This window comes from Ptychodera flava, chromosome 7 (assembly GCF_041260155.1).
Source record: "Ptychodera flava strain L36383 chromosome 7, AS_Pfla_20210202, whole genome shotgun sequence".
Lineage (NCBI taxonomy): Eukaryota > Metazoa > Hemichordata > Enteropneusta > Ptychoderidae > Ptychodera > Ptychodera flava.
In genome coordinates this window covers 43687408-43706594 of record NC_091934.1, presented here as the reverse complement: position 1 = coordinate 43706594, position 19187 = coordinate 43687408, and the positions used below count along the sequence as shown (strand labels likewise).

General features: G+C 37.8%; 2 protein-coding genes across 2 annotated transcripts in view; both read right to left on the bottom strand.

The window, feature by feature from the left end:
- LOC139137637 (uncharacterized) overlaps positions 1 to 1061 on the bottom strand; it is a 47239-nt gene extending 46178 nt beyond the window's left edge. The window contains exon 1 of the mRNA XM_070705832.1: positions 937 to 1061. The gene's annotated coding sequence lies outside the window, so the exon portion shown is untranslated. The remainder of the gene's footprint in view (positions 1 to 936) is intronic.
- Positions 1062 to 6088: 5027 nt separating this feature from the next.
- On the bottom strand, positions 6089 to 9595 carry LOC139137635 (sodium-dependent glucose transporter 1A-like). The gene is made up of 3 exons (XM_070705830.1): positions 9426 to 9595; positions 8496 to 8781; positions 6089 to 7670 (listed from the first exon to the last, which is right to left on the bottom strand). The coding sequence occupies exons 1-3, from the start codon at positions 9519 to 9521 to the stop codon at positions 6583 to 6585; spliced, it is 1470 nt and encodes a 489-aa protein (XP_070561931.1). The 5' UTR covers positions 9522 to 9595; the 3' UTR covers positions 6089 to 6582.
- Positions 9596 to 19187: the final 9592 nt, after the last annotated feature.

Below are 19187 nucleotides of genomic sequence, written 5' to 3'. Positions count from 1 at the left end.
TCCTTAAAAATACAGATTTGCATATTTCATCACTTCGAACAAATCTATGTTGGGTTATCCCCAGGGACCTGTATACCAAATAACAAAGCTGTATGACCAGCGGTTATGAACATTTTTTACCAAAAATGCCTTTTTTGGTGCTAATTTGCATATTTTCAACAACATCAAAAAATTAAAAAAAAACAGTTTCTCAAAATCATATTTTTCATCTACACAACAAATATCAAATCAGTAAGTACAGCGGTTCACAAGATATTTGAGTGGATGGACGCCTCACAAACGGACATATATACATACATACATACTGTGACGCCAGACGGATACCCATCCCCATAGCTTCTATAGACTATAGTCTATAGTAGCTAAAAATTAACAGGTAAATAGAAAATCATCTAGGCTAGGTGGAAGTATTGAATTATGAACACTCCCTTAGATGTGTGATTGTATGGAGATATAGTTGAAACACAGGCGTGATGTTTACTGGGTAGTTTGTATAAGTATATTTATGCTACGCTCCGACGTTCTCTTCCGTAGCCTACGTAGGTGATTAGGCAACGGAAGAGAACGTCGGCACGTACCATAAACTGCATATATACAAACTACCCAGTAAACATCACGCCTGTGAGTTGAAACTGCCCCATTGGAATATGGTTAGGTTAGGGCAATGGGTTTTGGGAGTGTAACTGTTCTATGTGGTTTCACGTAAGGAGTTATCATGGCAACGTTGACGTTTGTTTACAAAATCTGATGTGAATCTCAAACAACTGGCGCTCCTTGTCTGCTAAGGAGATCAATTTGATCCCGTAGTCGATATGCCCGGCACTGGTATTTAGGTTGCAGTGGCGGGCATATCGACTACGGGATCAATAGATCGATCCGAAAATTGATCTCCTTAGCAGACTACCAAGCTAAGGAGCGCCTGTGTCTCAAACTTACCATTTTGCTAGTTACGGCAGCGCTCATATTGCTTCGTTTCGTGTTGACGATGCAAAGAAGTCATTCAAAGAGCGTGTATGTACTGCACTGGCCTGAGGTGGCATCCGGCAGACCCAGTGCCTGTAAGGCTGTATGGGAGATGAGCTTTTGAGTTCGGTGCGTACCACTGTACCAGTCTGATCGCCTGCCCCATTTCTACCGTTGGCTGCGCTGCTCTCGAAATGAGGTATGGGTGTCATGTATGGGTGTGGCTCAGGGTGTGGCCGCACTTCCTGCAAAGTACATTTAATGAATTATCACACATAAATGTAGTCTCGGTGACCCCAGGAGAAGAGCTTCTCCGGGCGGAAGCGACAGCGCCCCCAGCAGAGAGTCTGGGTCACCGAGACTAACATAAATGTAGAGATTTGGCTTGTACTAAAAAATCAATTGTTTGCCCAATAGGCTCCCATGTATTATGATTTCATATTTAGGACAGCGCGGCAGCGCACTATATCGGCCACATTTTGCCTTCTAATAATTGTGCAAAAATGGTGACTCATCCGAAAATGCGTGAAATTTCATGACCCTACAAAAATGCTTTCGCAAAGAAATAGTGACATACCTGTAAATTTTGTACAATTCCTTTGAGAGGGATTTCAAAATTTTAGCAAGTTAGAAGAGGGGATTTGAATGCTTTGTGAGTTTGTTAGTCGGGTTGATTTTTAAACATTTTTGACCGAAATTGGTGAAAATTGCCCGAAACAAACTTTTGGCATGTATCTGCACGACTTAATTATATCTTACGTGTAGGCCTCTTATCCCTGGGAACCTGCACAACGAAATTTAATCTAACGAGCATTTTCGGAAAAAAATGAGTTTCGACAAGGAAAAAAAGGAAAATTGCCCCAAAGATGTAGATATGTATATTTCATCAAGATTTCATCAAATACGGCCAAGTTTCTTTGAAAATTAGGTTTTGTTACAAATAGGGTTGATTGTTACAAATAGGGTTGACATGCACCCCTATTTGTAACAATAAACCCAATTTGTAACAAAAGCAGTTTCGGAAAAATGAGTTTTGACAAGGAAAAAAAATGCCCCCAAACATACAAATATGCATATTTTATTAATATTTCAACAAATACGGCAAAGTTTTTTTGAAAATTAAGTTTTGTTACAAATAGGGTTGATTGTTACAAATAGGGTTGATTGTTACAAATAGGGGTGATACAGCCACAACGTGATTTGAACACAATGAAAAGATTTTTAAAAATAATGCGGCGCTTCACCTGTAACCAGTGCAATTTCATCAGATCTGGTGTAATGTGATCACGCTTTCTACTCCCTAAAATCAATCTTGCTGCTGCATTTTGTACCCTCTGTAGTTTTGAAAGCAAAACACCTGAAATACCATATAAGAGACTATTGCAATAGTCTAGCCTGGAAGTAACAAGGGCATTGACTAAAATTTCAGTGGTATCAACCCAAAGAAAATTTCTGATTTGCGAAATTCTATGAAGATGTAGAAAGAAGACTTACAAATTGAGGCAACATTACAATCCATACTCATCTGGTTATCAAACACAGCACCCGAATTCCGAACACTGTTACTAATTGGAACTAACGTTCCCCCAACACTAACTTCTGTCAGGTTGAATTTACTTAATTGCTGTGGTTTTCCAATTAGCATAATTTCAGTTTTGTCTGAGTTGAATTTCAATTTATATTGTACATCCAACTTTGAATATCACAGATACCGGTCTATCCCGTATAATCTCATCACAATGTAAAAAACTTGGTTCAAGAGAGATAAATACAACTGGGTATCATCTGCATAAAGATAACCCCGTAGGCCACAATTGTCTATAATCATAGAAATAGGGAAAATATACATACTAAAAAGAACAGGACCAAGAACCGACCCCTGAGGGACACCAAATTTCAAAAACCAATGGAAGTGTTGATTCTTAATTAGAACCCGCTGACTTGGATCAGAAAGATAGGACCTAAACTATGAAAGAACAGTTCCGGTCATTCCAAAACAAGTCTGTAACCCATCGAGTAAAATACAGATGTCAACAGTATCAAAAGCTGCACTCAAATCTAAAAGAACTAAAATAGAAATATTCTTTCCACCCATTGCCATCAGAAGATCATTTTGAACTCCAATCAGAGTAGTTTCTGTGCTGTGAAATTTCTTATACGCGGATTGAAACTTTACATCCAACGAATTCCAGTTGATAGGATCGAGCAATTGATTGGCCATTGCCCTTTTAATCAATTTAGAAATAAAACTCAGATTCGAAATTGGTCGGTAATTCCTAAAAATCAAATCAAGCCCTGGTTTCTTTAGCAAAAGGATCACCGAGGCCTCCTTAAATTTATTCGGAAAAAACCATTGGCAAGAGACGAATTTACAATACATGTAATACTTTCAGAAACTTCATCAAGGCAACGCTTCAGTACTTTAATCGGAAAAGAGGCTAAAAGACACGACTTAGTAGGATATTTCTTTATAGAAGCAACAATCTCACATGCAGACAAAGCGGCAAGATCTAAAAAGGAGTGTGTCACATTACTGTCGATATTTCCAATAAAATAACTGTTGAAAGCATTTTCCAATTCCAAAGGTATATCATATTTGTCTGGATATGATATGTCCTTCTTTTGATGAAGGATATATTTAACAATCGCAAGTGAGTTACAAATCACGGTATATTATATTGCAGATGCTGCGATTATTGATTACCAGTTCTCGTTCATCATACCTAGTCTAGACGTCTGTGGATTGTCAATAACATGACAGAATGAACTGAACGAATAAACTCGCATTGATCGATGGTTGGATGACCCTCAGACTCAAGCAGACGTTCAGATTGTGGGGTAATCGCACAGGTGTACGAGCCAGTGACTAGTTCGAAAGCCAGAGCAAACTGTCAAATCACTTAGTCTAGTAGCCTACAGTACAAAATCATCCGTAATATTATTCGGCCAACCTGAAATCAACAAGTGGAAGTCGAAATATTGGCAAATTTCATATTATTTCATCGGTTCACATGACTGTTTACTTTAAAGGTATACTGTCACCTGTTCCAATTTTGCCACAGTTACCATGGAAAGAGAAAATTCAACCAATCACAGATTTTAAGCGGGTGGCTGCTTTTCAAAAACAGCGCCCTCATATGGACATTTTTAATACCAAGGAACGCCCCTTTAACCATATATGGGCATATTTAGATTACAGGTGACTGTATACCTTTAAAATTGAATCAGTTTCGATTTTCTGAATTAAGAATAACACGTTCAGCGCTGTATCCTAATCCATGCTAGGGGCCCAAAACAGGTATCTCATGTGTTACATTCTGAAATTTGGGAAAATTTGGTGCAAATTTGTAGGAGCTGAAACGTTTTGATGTAGAGCTGTGAAAATTTGTGTATGTGTGACGTCACTGACCAATCGCGCGACAAACCTGTGTCTTTTGGTATTGTATGGTTCTGTAAATCTTTATTATGCAACGAAAACCATGAAACTTTGCATTTTATTGATTTTGGAAATTACCCCTAGCAACCGTTGCTTAGCAATTTGAATCCTTCGCCGTATCGCCTTAAAGGTATACAGTCACCTGTAATCTAAATATGCCCATATATGGTCAAAGGGGCGTTCGTTGGTATTCAAAATGCCCATGTGAGGGAGCTGTTTTTAAAAAGCGGCCACCTGCTTAAAATCTGTGATTGGTTAGATTTTCTCTTTCCATGGTAACTGTGGCAAAATTGGAAACAGGTGACAATATACCTTTAATGAAAGTATAGGGATTACAAATTGGGTAAAGTACCACATACAAGTAAGGTGTTGGTATTCCTTAGTACTCAGAACTACCGGAGTGAGAACAAGTCAACTCTCGTTCTACGGTTAACAGCAAATTGAAATTAGCAATTTGCACCACGTGATTCCATCTTAGGGAGCCGTCATTTTTTATGGGGGGAGTCGGGGGAGTCAGGAGGTTTAGTTTTACGATACTGCTAGGGGTATCGGACACTACAAAAACGGATTTTGGGAGATGTATTTACATAAGCTTATTGTGTCAGAATGGCAATAACAACAAATTGAACTAAAGGTAAACACAACTTTGTACAAACGTAGTTTTAAAAGTTAGGACATGAGTACAACCTTAGCAGTTTACGATCTCTGTATTGACACAACTGTCATGGATTTCCGTAAGCTTATATAGGTGCAACTATTAAGTGTGTTAGACTAAGGTGCTTTTCAAGGAATTGTAATTGTCGCGCCATATAAAATGAACGGAGACTGTGAGAAAAAATCGCAGACACGGATTTGAACGGTATTTAAGGCTTGTCAATGCAGAAATTTCAACCGGAAATCGTGCAGCATGTCTGCTAAAGGGAGGAAAAATTGATTTTTGGAAGGTTCAGCAAAACACTTGTCACGTGACTATTATGCAAATAATAACTGTATACTGTGCACGGTCGGATTTCCCAATATCACGGCTTTCAGAAAATATATACTTTATTGGGGTTTGTGACTTCTATAACTGAGAAGAAAATAAAAATAAGGTATCTAGCTACCTTAAGGCTAGTTCAGATGCAGCCAACAAATGCTGTGCGAGCAAATTGCTGAACATTTGTGATCGAATTCTTGGTGGAAGGAAGGGTAACTTTATTCGTCGTTAACGGGCAAGGAAATTATAGTCAACTGCTAAGCGGGCAACTTGAAAGAGGCCTAGGTAGCGGGTAGAGGATATTTTTGGTATGGATAAGTGAGGCGCGGAGCGGTCCTAGAAGGTAAGGCCGACAAATTCAATTTTCTTCAAAATACGTTTGAATGGCATAGTGAAATGTAAACAAATCTGGTTGCAAGTTTTCAAAATGGACTTGTAAACGTTGGCTGTGGTAGTCCCTGCTGATGTAATCAATTCCGTGGAACAAGTGATATCGGGGTCGGCAACCAGTAGGGAGACTAACCGCCCTCTTGCGACAAGTTTGGCATTGCATGAAACAGGGCACAGAGAGAAAGAGAAAATTACGTAAAGTCCTTCTTGAACTCCAGTCCGGACCAGAAATCGATCAATCCATCGATCAATCAACAACAACAACAACAACAACAACAACAGCGACGACAACTACAACGATGCAGTCGAATGTACAGACTCAGTTGACGAGCAATACTCTGCAGTTTAACATTTGAGAGTAGAACAAGAAAGTGTTGTTGACAAACAAAATTAAACAAAAATAGAGAAAAAAAATCATTAAACGTTACAGCTATTGGCTTTCAAGATGAGTAAAGTACACATCATACCGCTAAAACAGTTATAGGGCTCTTGTAAATGCAAACATTAGCTATGATAAAAAAGTATGACTTAATTTTAAGACTGTTCCATAAAATTATGTTGATTCGTAAGAAACCTCTTTATATATGTAATGGTCGACCGACTCACCAAAACTACAAAATTTGGAAAAATTGTCCTGAGTGGATAGATTGGAAAAATCGATCTGATGTCAGTAAAGCACATAATGTACCTTCAGTTGAACCTGAGGGTTTCCTCTTATTTAAAAACACAGGTCCATTGTTCTGTTTTAAGCTGATAAGACGATACAATGATTCGTATAACTTTTAGAAGTCCATCAAAACGCAGCACGCCCTCGTCCCTAGACATCATGTATTTCTTCACGAAAGTCGATACTTTCTCCAGCCACAATTTTATATACTTTTTCTGACTTGTTCTGCAATTTACCTATGTTTCGGCACTTTGATGCTACGATCTGTAACACGACAAACATCAGCAGAGATGCTACACTTAAAACTGAGAGAAAATACATCACAGATACAATTGAGTAGATAGTGATTATGATACCCATAATCCATGGGTAGAGTAAATAGGCAAGCGACAGCGCCACCAGGAACATTCCTGTGACTTTACCATTGATTCTGATATTTCTTTCAGCCCACGTGACTGCAGCTGGCCAAGCAGAACCCATCGATATCCCCATGAGAATAGACCCGCAGAACAGAGCAACTCCACTGCTGTTACCACGGAGTGATAACAACAGCGCCGCCAGGCAACACCCCGAGAGATCAATGATTAACATCGTTCGTGGATGAAGGACTCGGGAAATCAAAATGGCGACACCCCTCGACAAGACAAACCCACCCCAAAATGCTGTAGTCAGTAAGCTTGCGATCTGAGGGCTGAACTCAACGTCGCATTTTATCGCAAAAGTGTAGAGAAACCCGATGAAAATAGCTTCATTTCCGACGTACAACAATATGTAAACAAACAGAAGACAGAGTAATAAAATTCGAAAATGAAGAGTTTCGTTGGTGTCTGTGAAATGTTGTTTCGTTGCTGGATCTTTCTGGTCAGTACTTATCATAATAGGGTTGGCAAGTCGAGCATATAATCTAAAATATAGAAACGAAACCAGAATAAATATTGCTGACATGATGCAATAAGGAATCCAAATCAGAGATGTGGTATCATCAACTGAATCAGAATCAGAATGCACTGGTAGTGGGTGATATTCCGTTTGGTTCATAATCACATAATCTTCAACGCTGTGGTTTGAAATACTATTCATCATCGTTATGTTGCCGTCAGAGGAATCAGGTGTTATCGTCAGAAATGGTCCAACTACCAGCGATACAACGAGCCCGCCAGCTGCGACCAACATGTTCCCTGCTTGGAGTACGGGACCTGCCTTCTTTCCCCACAGACCAAGTGATAGGAAGTTGTTTCCTTCAAAAAAATAACATCCACAGTTTTTTTCGAATATTCAGACATTACACGTAGTAGAACAGATAGTGGAATTTCTAAATTACAATGAGGTGTGAACAAAACAAGATATGCAGATTACTGCACTACTTTCAGATTTTTCATCTTTCGAACAAGTTCAACGCAATAGTAAGGCACTTGAACGGTGAGCTCTGTCAACCGTTGACTAGACTCCATTGGCCAACAATAACGTTTACGTGGCATAATACATTGTTTCGGCATAGCTAACACTTCGTATTTCCCCCATTTCAGGATTGAGAATAGGAAAATGTATTTATAATGTAAAACAGAAATAACCGGCTGGACTTGGTTCAAGTCGGTGAATTAATATTTCACAAAAGTTTCTCTCGTGTCTCTTCTTGGTAGCCAAAGTCAGTTCCTGGCGATCGAACGCGTTACCTTTGAGTCTGCGCATTGGTGAGTATGTTTCTGCCGGATTGTTACCTTTGAATCTGCGCATTGGTATGTTTCTGCCAGATTCTGATTCCAGGTAAAACTACCCTGTATCACGTTCACCCCGCTCATCGCGTTCACCCTATTCACACGTTTCATATGAAAACAGAACACAAATAATCGCTTTCACTCCACAACACGTTTACAAATCACAGACTGAACCAAGTCTACATACGACATATTTGTTTACGGGAACAATAAAATTAATCGGAACTTTTCTAACTAGGGTCTTAAATTATTAAGTGACAAAGTTTCTTATATTTCACGATTTATTCATCAACGTCTTAATTTTTGCGCAATGGAAAATTATCCTACCCCGTCTACCCCGATCCTTACCTGTATCAACGTATCCCGTACACACTCCCCATATCGCCATCGTCGTCAACAGGAAGACATAATCCTGCACCCAAGGAATAATAGCACCGACGGCCCCTGCTCCGAAAAGAGCCGAAGCAAGCACGAAGTGGTTTTCAATTCGATCATAACAAAACCCGGATGCAAACGAACCGATGAGATGACCTATACTGCGTGCAGTGAGTGAGAGGGTGATCTCCTGTAAGGACACACCAACTTGTCGTTGAAGTTCCAGAAGACTTAATCCTGGTATGGAGATTCCTAAACCCTAGAAAGTAAGTCGGAAAATGACAATGAAGAAAAAGTAAAACCCAACTACAGTAAGTTGGAGTCTGAGCTGACGATCTTCTGTTAGGACGAATGTTATCCAACATGCCCTTGTAGTTTTGGTAGTCTTGGCATTGAGATACCTTAATCCCTGTAAAACAAATAGGAAGACAACAAATAAAACGAGTTGGTTAAGTTTTGTTTTGTTTTTGACAGTACCGTTACATGTAAAATGCACACCGTTCTTGCAAACTCTCCTAAAACGGTAACAAGAGAAACTGATGACGGATGTGATGAGAATCTCACATGGTCTGCTTGGTAATTTTATACATTTTGCCAACTTCTGAATATTTTTTTATGTTTCTTCTGTCACGGTTATGTTGAATTGCCAAGTGTTCAACTTGTCGCAAGGGCCTGTGAGTGTAAAACAGCAAAAGTTTTTGTCGACAGCGGAATTCCAGTACGGACCAAAAAATGTATTTGTCATCTTACAAACAAATCGCAAGAGGGCGCGCCTACACAAGACCATCCTTGTACGACGGACTTTCCTGTCAAGTAGAGCTTCTGTCACCGCTCCAGGATACTTGAACTGAAATGATCTAACAATCACCATCTATGTCTACATTTCACAACTTTACAACTTACCCAGCAGAGCGACGATAGTAAAATCGCCGCTGTTCTGGTTCGGCGAAGATAAGGCACAGGGGACTCATCGTTTTCCATATTCTTCTTTTCTCCCATGATAAACCCGTGGGAGATAAACTTCACCAAAAGTTAGTTACTGTTGTCGGAGCCCTTGACAATGAAAATAGAAGAATGACAATCATCATTGTATAGTTAAACAGAAGTAATTGAGTTTCAGCGATAATTCCACAAGGCGAGACTTAAATCTTAAACTGACAGTGTCTTTGTAATAACATGCATACACAGCTGCTGGCCGTGATAGATAATGTAAAATGTATTAGTGTATTGTCATGGTCTCTTCACCACATACACGAAGTATAATATTATCGAACAGATATGTTGCCGTCTATAGAGTAGGGCGACGTTTATACTTACCGCGTAAGTATAAACGTCGTCGTACTCTACATCTGATTATTGATAGTATTCGGTGCTTGTCGCAGTTCCGACCAAAATGTGGCCTCGTAAACGCTCTTTAAATTCGAACAAACTTAAGTATATTGAGGATAAAGAAGTAAAAACCGTGACGAGTTTTTTCTCTAAAGTTATAAGCATGTTTAATCCTCTTATCAATATTTTCTTTTGCATCTTCTTGTGAACTTAAACACAAAAGCAATAAAAACATCTACAACGTGGTCTGATTTATATGATGGGACAAAAGACTAAGGCTCTGCGTCGATTCTGCAAGACGTCGTGGCAGCTCTTCCGATCTGCCCGCCCTCGACCGTAAATCGTGTTTTGTCCTTTAAACACATGTACCAAAGGCCAACGGCATCTTTATTACAATGGTTGTCTGCTTTACTCTTTTATAAACCTACCATATACTCCACGCTGAAATCATATTCCCTTTCATTATTCTCGACTTTGTGGACTTTTACCTCCCGACCAAGAGGCAGCGCCGCCCCTCCCCCCCCAATTCTAATCGTATAACCAGATATGAACTGAATATGCTCACGTGTTTTACAACAGGTTCATTAATAGTAGTACGCTTCACAGAACAATAAGATATATGTTATCAATGTATGTAGCAGGTTTTTCAACTTCGCACAGTACTCTCAGAGTTTAATCACTAATTACAAAACTTTATTTAATATGCAATTAACTTGACACTGCTCAATGCTTTATGGAACAATTAGATATCCATCAGATCAACATTTGTAGCACGTTTTATTTAATTTAATGCTGTAATTTTAGAGTAATGTCACTAATTACAAAGTTCATTAAATATGCAAATGAACCCTAAATTAACTTGACACTGTTCAAGATTCATAGCACAATTAAATATTTATCAAATCAAAATCTGTAGCAAGTTTCATCAAATTTAACGCTGTAATTTTGGAGTTATATACCTAATTACAAAGTTTATTAAATATTCAAATGAACCCATAATTAACTTTACAGTACTAAATGCTTTACAACACAGTTAGATATCTGTCGTATCAGTATGTGCAGCAGTTTTTATCACATTTGATGCAGTTATTTCGGAGTTATATGACTAATTATAAGACTTCATGAAATATGCAAATGAGCTGATTATTAACTTGACACTGCTCAATGCTTCTCAGTACAATTGGATATTTATCAGATCAACATCTGTAGCAAGTTTCATCAAATTTAATGCTATAATTTCTGGAGTTATATCACTAATTACAAAGTTTATTAAATATGCAAATGAAACCTTAATTAACTTAACGCAACTAAATGCTCTTCACCACAATTAGATATCTGTCGGATCAGTATCTGCAGCAGATTTCATCACATTTGGTGCAATTATTTTGGAGTTATATCACTAATTACAAAACTTCATAAAATATGCAAATGACCTATTTGTTAACTTGACACTGCCAAATGCTTCTCAGTACAATTAGATATTTATCAAAACAATATCTGTACTCAATTTCACTGACCTGGGTGCCGTAATTTCAGAGTTATATACCTAATTACAAAGTTCATTAAATATGCAAATGAACCCTTAATTAATTTCACACTACTAAATGCTTTACACTACAGTTAGATAAAAATCGGATCAGTATCTGTAGCAGATTTCATCACATTTGGTGAAATTATATCAGAGTTATATGACTAATTACAAACCTTCATAAAATATGCAAATGAGCTATTTATTAACTTGACACTGCCTAATGCTTCTAAGTATAATAAGATATACATCAGATCAATATTTGTTGCAAGTATCATCAAGTTTGGTGCAGGAATTTCAGAGTTATCTCACTAATAACAAAGTTCATTAAATATGCAAATGAGAAGATAATTGACATGACACTCAAAGTATCATCATAATGTTCTTAGATTGTCATGTGTGAAAAGTTTCATGAAATTTTGTGCAGTATTTCTTGATATATGTCTACACTGTCATTACCGTCTCCATAGGGAAACCATTGTACGGAAAAAAACGATATTGCATAACTTCATTAATATGCAAGCCACACTAACCAAAATCTAATCAGTTCTTGCAAGTAGCATATGGTACCTGTGTACCAAATCTGACTTGAATCCGTTCAGGCGTTTTTGAGTTATCGTGTAAACAGACAGACAGACAGACACACACACACACACACTAACACACACACACACCACACACACACGGACAGACAGACAGACATCGCTATGACAATAGCCCACGTGTTTACACACGTGAGCTAAAATGTCGATGCAGAACAAAATCCTGCACAGTCGATGAAAGGTATATCCTTAGCTGAATTACATAAATTGTGCCAGTGTCTACAACTAGGCACGTGAATGAGAACGTGATCGCACATTTCATGATTGGAACTGAACAACTCGGTATCAGCCAGACAGCGAGTGGTACAGTGAATATTTTACACGGCAGTCTTGGCGGTAGACGCCAACTGTCGGCGATAATACAATCGCATTTAGTAATCATCATTTGACATTATTCCTTTTGTCATTTTGGTCTTCGACGAGGAGAAAATGTCAGTTCCACAGACAAAGCTTCCGAGGTCGTTCGCCTTGAAAGTTCAACAACCTCTAAGCTTATAAGCCTAATGAAGCGTTCGATATTTCGATGGCGCGTGACTGTCCGCTCCACATACATATCACCCAATCACATACTATTATGTCACACCCTAAATCAGAGAGTAGGTATTCGAAAACATAAGCTACAATTTTAGCTTCTGTAAGCAAATAAAGAAAGTGCCTTCTCGAATGAAACATGACCAAATAGAGACGAAAATATGCTGGTTACCGACATAGTCACGAGTGTTTTTTTCAGAAAGCCCAGTTATTAAATCCATGGTCACTTCTCGTACCGTCCCTGCGTGGAGTTACAACAAATCTGGTTAAAATCATGAAACCGTTGTGCGAGAGAAGGTGTCGCAAAAACAATGTGCTCATTGTCACGCCTATTTTAGAACTGTAATGTATGTACAAGTTATAAAAAAAAGCTATGAAAAAAAATTAAACAAGCAACATTAGGAAATATCTTATATTTGAAAAGGATTATCCAAGGGATCACCAAATAAGCGCAAAGGGCGCCGAGTTGGTGACCAAAGGACTGGGTGCACGCCAAAAAGGAAATCAACTCTCTGTTAGATTGTACATTGCGTTTTAATATCGCAACTAAAACACACGTAGACTTGAACTATTCGTCACCTGGACAATCAACCATACAGAATCTGCTAGGCTGTTATCTGAAAGGTGCAAATGCTTACCTTCATTAGCCGCCAATTCAAGGTTAGGCAAATCACATCGCTAAACGAAATATACTGAGTACAGACAGGTCAGCTGTTGCTTCCATGCAGAGAATTGAGTAACCCTTGCTTTGTCTGCATCCGCTGAACGACTGTCATTGGACTCAATCTTGCAGGGTAAGCTTATCGTTGTGTTTTACAGTATTACATGCAACCGAGTCCGTACACTCGCATCGAAAAGCAAGCACTGAAATACCGGTTCAAACCAGACCTCGCAAACTAGTTACATTACGCAACCCGATCAATTCTGATTGGATGAATTGAACTTCTTCGGGCTTCGTTTATGAAATTTGGCTCGGTCTTATTTAACAACCCCCGTTGCATGCGAGTCCCCTCTCACGAACGTCAGGGGTAACAACGGAACAATCTTTGTGTTTTGGCAGATGTTCAGCACCACAGGCGCTCGGAGAGTTTAGTTCACAGTCGCATAGGAGGAAAGTATGGGCACACAGTCCATGTAGCCGACAATGAGATGCAAATGATATGCGGTCAAGGTCTCCTCAACTAACTTTCAGCTGGTTCTTCACTTTCTACTATTTTTATAGTATTTTTTACAAAGGCACAGACTTATTCTACCTGAAACTTAAAACTGATAGTGATTTGTAGCTCATTCTTTACTATTTTTCATAGTTTTTGGTAGCCGGTAACAGACACTTCGTGTTCGTGTCGGCTACATGGACGATCTGCCAAAGTATGACATGGTTTTGCCCTCTGGAGCAGTAAAACCAATAAAATTTGACTATTCCATTGCATACCGCTGAATGATTATTTATTATTATAACCAAATATATATAACATAACTGTATATATTTATCACCAGATTTTCTTTCGTTGTTATATGGACAATGGTTCCGAAATAAAGTCGACAATAATAACAATTACAATAAAAATAATAACAACAATAATAATAACAATTATTAAGCTTATTATTATTATTATTATTATTATTATTATTATTATTATTATTACAAGTTTAGGGGCTATAAGTATTATATAGGAATCTAATAACATTTCACTGAAGCTGTGTTGGAATTCTGAAAAAGAGGTGTTGTTTAACATTTATTTCAATTTCATTTTGTCAATGGGGTGACTTCCAATTGTCGTACGTGCAGCGCAGAATTATGCATCATACTGTTCGGAGAGAGGGGGATATCATTAACCAAAGGGGTAATGCTTGTCGGAAAAGTGACATTAAGCAGTTTAAGCGATACCAGCAGGCCTAGACTTTTTTACTTTTGTGCGAACTTCATGGATACACGTTCAATCAGTTCAATTTAATTTTGTTTTTAGTTTTCTTCCATCAAAACTCACGACTATGAAAAAGATTTCGAACATAAATTAACAATCTCTCTCTCTCTCTCTCTCTCTGTGCAGTGAAATTTCTTTTCTGCGACCACCGAACCTCGTAAGCGTCATATTGGCATTGCAGAATAAACAGTTTTTTGCATCTCGCATGTTTCGCCCTGCCAGAGTAGTCTGGCAGAGCATGCTGCGATTTGCGTTCTTCACTGTTGGAACACGCGCAATTCACGCGCACGCCCTTCAGAGAGCATGCGCAATTGAGCCTATGTGCGCGTGTCAGTAATGCTCGTGCTATCGTGTCGTTGAACAGTTGAATGTTGACAGAAACTGGAATTACTGCAGAGAATACTTTTCAGGATATCACATGTGAGTGTTAAGGTACCAAGTAGGACGTTTAGGAAATTCTTTCAGAAAGTTCAGCCGCCTGTGGTCCATTGTGTGGAGTATAAGCTTGTAAGCTTACGTAACTGCAGCGTATTTATACTGTAGGCCTACATATTGCCGGAATATAAGCTGATGCGATGGAAGTTTGTGTTTCACGTCGTTCAATCATTCAGATGGAAATGCCGCCCTTCTCCAGACTTCGAAAAAAAACAGGGTGACAGACTTTGGAATGCTAACTCTTGTATAAAATGACGTAATTTGATGAGCAGACATTTGTATTCGAGCACGACTTCAGTTTTGGATTCGAGAACTCTCATCATGGCGGATTCACTGAAACAGTCAGTTATAGTCTCAACAATCCAGAGGGTGAGTCGAACTTTTTCCTATGTCCATGTAGCACTTGTGCAAAATTAACCAAATCCACAGGCCTTTGGCAAATCAATAAATGCTTTTTCACCAAGCTGAAAGGTGGACAGATTAATTATTTTTGTCGCATGTCAATAGTTTGATATGACTATCGCCTTTTACAATAATACTGGCTATTCCATTGAGCATTGTGCTACAGGTCAAAATCTTATTCCCCAGGTTGACGTTACATATGTAGAGATTTTTATAGAAACTATTCCATAGCTATTTACATTTCTTTATCACTTTTTGCGGTTTTGCGGTTTCCTGTTTTTGTTAGCCGATTAGCCAGCACACGCCAAAACGACTAGTCTTTGCGGTTTTCTATAATTGTGAGTTGGCACACGCCAAAACGATTAGTCTATTGCGTTCGTATTTCTGGGCACGTTTAATCTCACTATTTACCTCCGGTTGGTTAGCAACCGCAGTTTAATTGACAGCCGATTCTTTATATTTAGGGTAAATTGTTGCAATAAGTGTTTCCTAAGACGTTCGCACAAGTGAGGGCCCTATACTATGTCAAGTAGGGCAGTATTAAACGTGAAACATTTATCTTGTAATATTTCCCCTTGCTTGGCTTGCTGGATTAAAAAAAGTGTTTAAAGGTATACAGGCATCATGTTCAAATTTAGCCGTTGCTACCATGGAAAGGGATACAGCTAATCATAGAGTTTATGGGGTCACGCCAGGTCACACTAAAATAATATAATTACTACATGGTCATACTTTTACTATAGTCTAACAATAAGAAATAATTTGTCTTCATTATTCTTCCTGGAATGAGGCAAAGAAATCATTAATTGTAAATCCATAAAATAAATAATTACCAGTGAATCATGTGTTAAATAAAAAAAACTGTGCGCTACTGTTACTGCTTGTGATAAATAATGGTATATTGGGTGCTAAGGGGAATTGGGTTCATAAAATTAATTTGAGATACTAGTAGAATTAATTTTATCACAAAATTAATTTGAAGGCATAAACTTGATTCGATGAATGCATAATAAGTTAGTAATATACTATATAACACTTATTTGAGATGACTGCATGAAACAAAATTAAAAATGCTTGAAAAATTATTTCTGGTCCATATAAAATTAATTCTAACACACTAAAATCAACGGAAAACATAATTTTGACCGGAATGGCCCCAATATACATTATCTTTATTATACACCTGCGTCTGCAATCTATGGAGTTTTCTTCGTACAGTAAATTTCGGTATCAGAGGACGCAGAGTACAATAACTTTTGGTGTTATTGGACGGTATTTGACCTTTGACCTCAAAACACCATTACGTCAATGCGGGGAAATACTTCTAAACATTCGGTACTCACAAAGTTAGTAGTGGTGAATCAAAAGCCTGTGAATTCGGGTGAAATTATGCTGCCGACCTACAATTTCTAACACGTAAGCTTACACTGCGCTGCGCGGGTTTGAAATTTCGTTTTGTGCGCTTAGCGGACGCTCTTAACGCGTTCTCAGTTTGCTCGCGATCGCTCAGTGCAGTGCCCAAAAAAGCTTTAATTTTGATTTTTTGGAGGTAAAATTGAATTTAAAAATATGTATAATAATGAGGTTATTCCCAAAATACTGGGATTTATGTCCGAGTACATTTTTAATAGGAATTAGGGAAAAGGTAACATTTTCGATGCCAAAATAGTTTCCATGGCAACTTGAAACATTAAAATAGGTCTGGTTTTTGTGTTCAGTGACCCGAATTACCCCGGTAGACAATTTTCATATCAATTAAAGTAACTTTAAAAGGATATTAGAAAAATTGAAATTTTCAACCCTTAAAATGGTTACCATGGAAACATGGGGCAGTGAAATCGATATCATATTTGGTCTTTTCGACCAAAAATACCCTAATGGTGAAATTTTCATGGAAATTGAACCTATTATTATTCGCGTTGTTTTTTCTATATAATACTTATATTAATTATTATTATTATTATTATTATTATTATTATTATTGTTGTTGTTGTTGTTGTTGTTGTTGTTGTTGTTGTGCTTTATTTCAGACTGTAATGTCCATATGAGGAAAATACAAAGGAAATACCTGAAAAATTCACTCTGTCCCTGGCATATATACTTATGTAAAAAGTTTACCACTGTGAAAAATACACACACTCTAAAATTACAGGAGACCTCTATCTACTTACGTGCGTACACGCAACAGCAGCGCAGAAACAGTTTTGAGACGAAATTGGTGACTAAATGCTGGTTCACATGAACTAAGGCATTGAACACTGAGGTGCAGGTATAGCTACCGATGTAGAGCCTTCATTCAACCCTCAACGTCATACTGAATGAAAGTCTGTCCGCAGGGCAGAGCATGTTAACCTTAACTTTCCACTTGCAACCCAGAAAAAATGGTTACAGGAACTTTTTCAGTTCCGCAATTTCGGACACTGCATAAAAACCCTATAATACTTACTGTATTAACATGGATTATTGCCTGTATTTTAGCTGAAGAGTGCATATACAGGTGAATACAGTTAAGAATCCAAGCCTGTATTCATGTGGATTCAGGTGAATTCACGTGTATTATACTATAATACAGGCAATCATTAATGTGAATTTATCTGAATTATTGGGTTTTCATGCAGTGGGAAATATTAATTACTTAAATTGTCTTCATTCTCAACCCAGTCAACTTAATAGAGTTGACACTTGTTTGCTCGTCTTATCATTATTTCAAAGTAACGATATCGATATTAAAAATAAACAAACAAAACAAACAAACAAAAAAAAACGCAGCAAAGTGGAGAACAAACGCAATGCATGGAGTATAACCACAGTCGTCTTTGGGTATGTACACGGCAGACGACCCTGTGACCCAAATAAAAAAAATAGTCCGGTCTATCAGCCGTATCCCAAACTACAAGTGATTTATCACGATAGAAGACGTTCACTGAGCGTGGCGCATGACGACAGGGAAACGTTCGTTCGTTTCTCCCAATATCATCCTCAAGGGTTTTGCCTTCTGTTGTATTTGTTTGGAATACTTTCCTTTAACCTTGAAAAATAATTGATTCGCATGTCAGGATCCTGACCACCCCTTCACAGACCCGATGGTATATCCCTTACCCTGACCACCCCTTCACAGACCCGATGGTATATCCCTTACCCTGACCACCCCTTCACAGACCCGATGGTATATCCCTTACACGTAATATCTTCCTTGTAAGCAGGCTTAAATGTAGAAAGGTACGCATTTGTACTTTACCTAAACCTGACCATGTTTCTTGTTAAATTGTTTAAGGTAGAATGCAGGACTGATATGCGTTTCTGATCTACCGCTTGTGGGTTCTCATTTTAAAGCTCTTGGAGTAAGAAACATTTTCACCATCTTAGTTATAATAATAATAATAATATAATAATAATAATAATAATAATAATAATAATAATAATAATAATAATATAAATTATATAGAAATAATAACGCGAATAATAATAGGTTCAAAATCCCTGAAAATTTCACCATAGGGGTATTTTGGGTCGAAAAGACCAAATATGATATCGATTTCACTGCTCCATGTTTCCATGGTAACCATTTTAGGGTTGAAAATTTCAGATTTTTTAATATCTCATGAAAAATTACTTTGATTGATATGAAAATTATTTACTTGGGGAGTTCGGGTAAGAGAACACAAAAACCAGACAAATTTTAATGTTTCAAGTTGCCATGGTAACACTTTTGGGATTGAAAATGTCACTTTTTTCCCTAATTCCTATTAAATAACTATTGATTGATGTAAAAAAATGATCATAAGGGCTTTTTGATTAGCACACCAAAAACATCACACGATTTAAAGGTGAGATGTTTCAATGGCAACCATTCAGGACTAAAAATTAGCAGGTTTTCAAAGATTCCACCTAAAATCCTGTAATGAACAGAAAG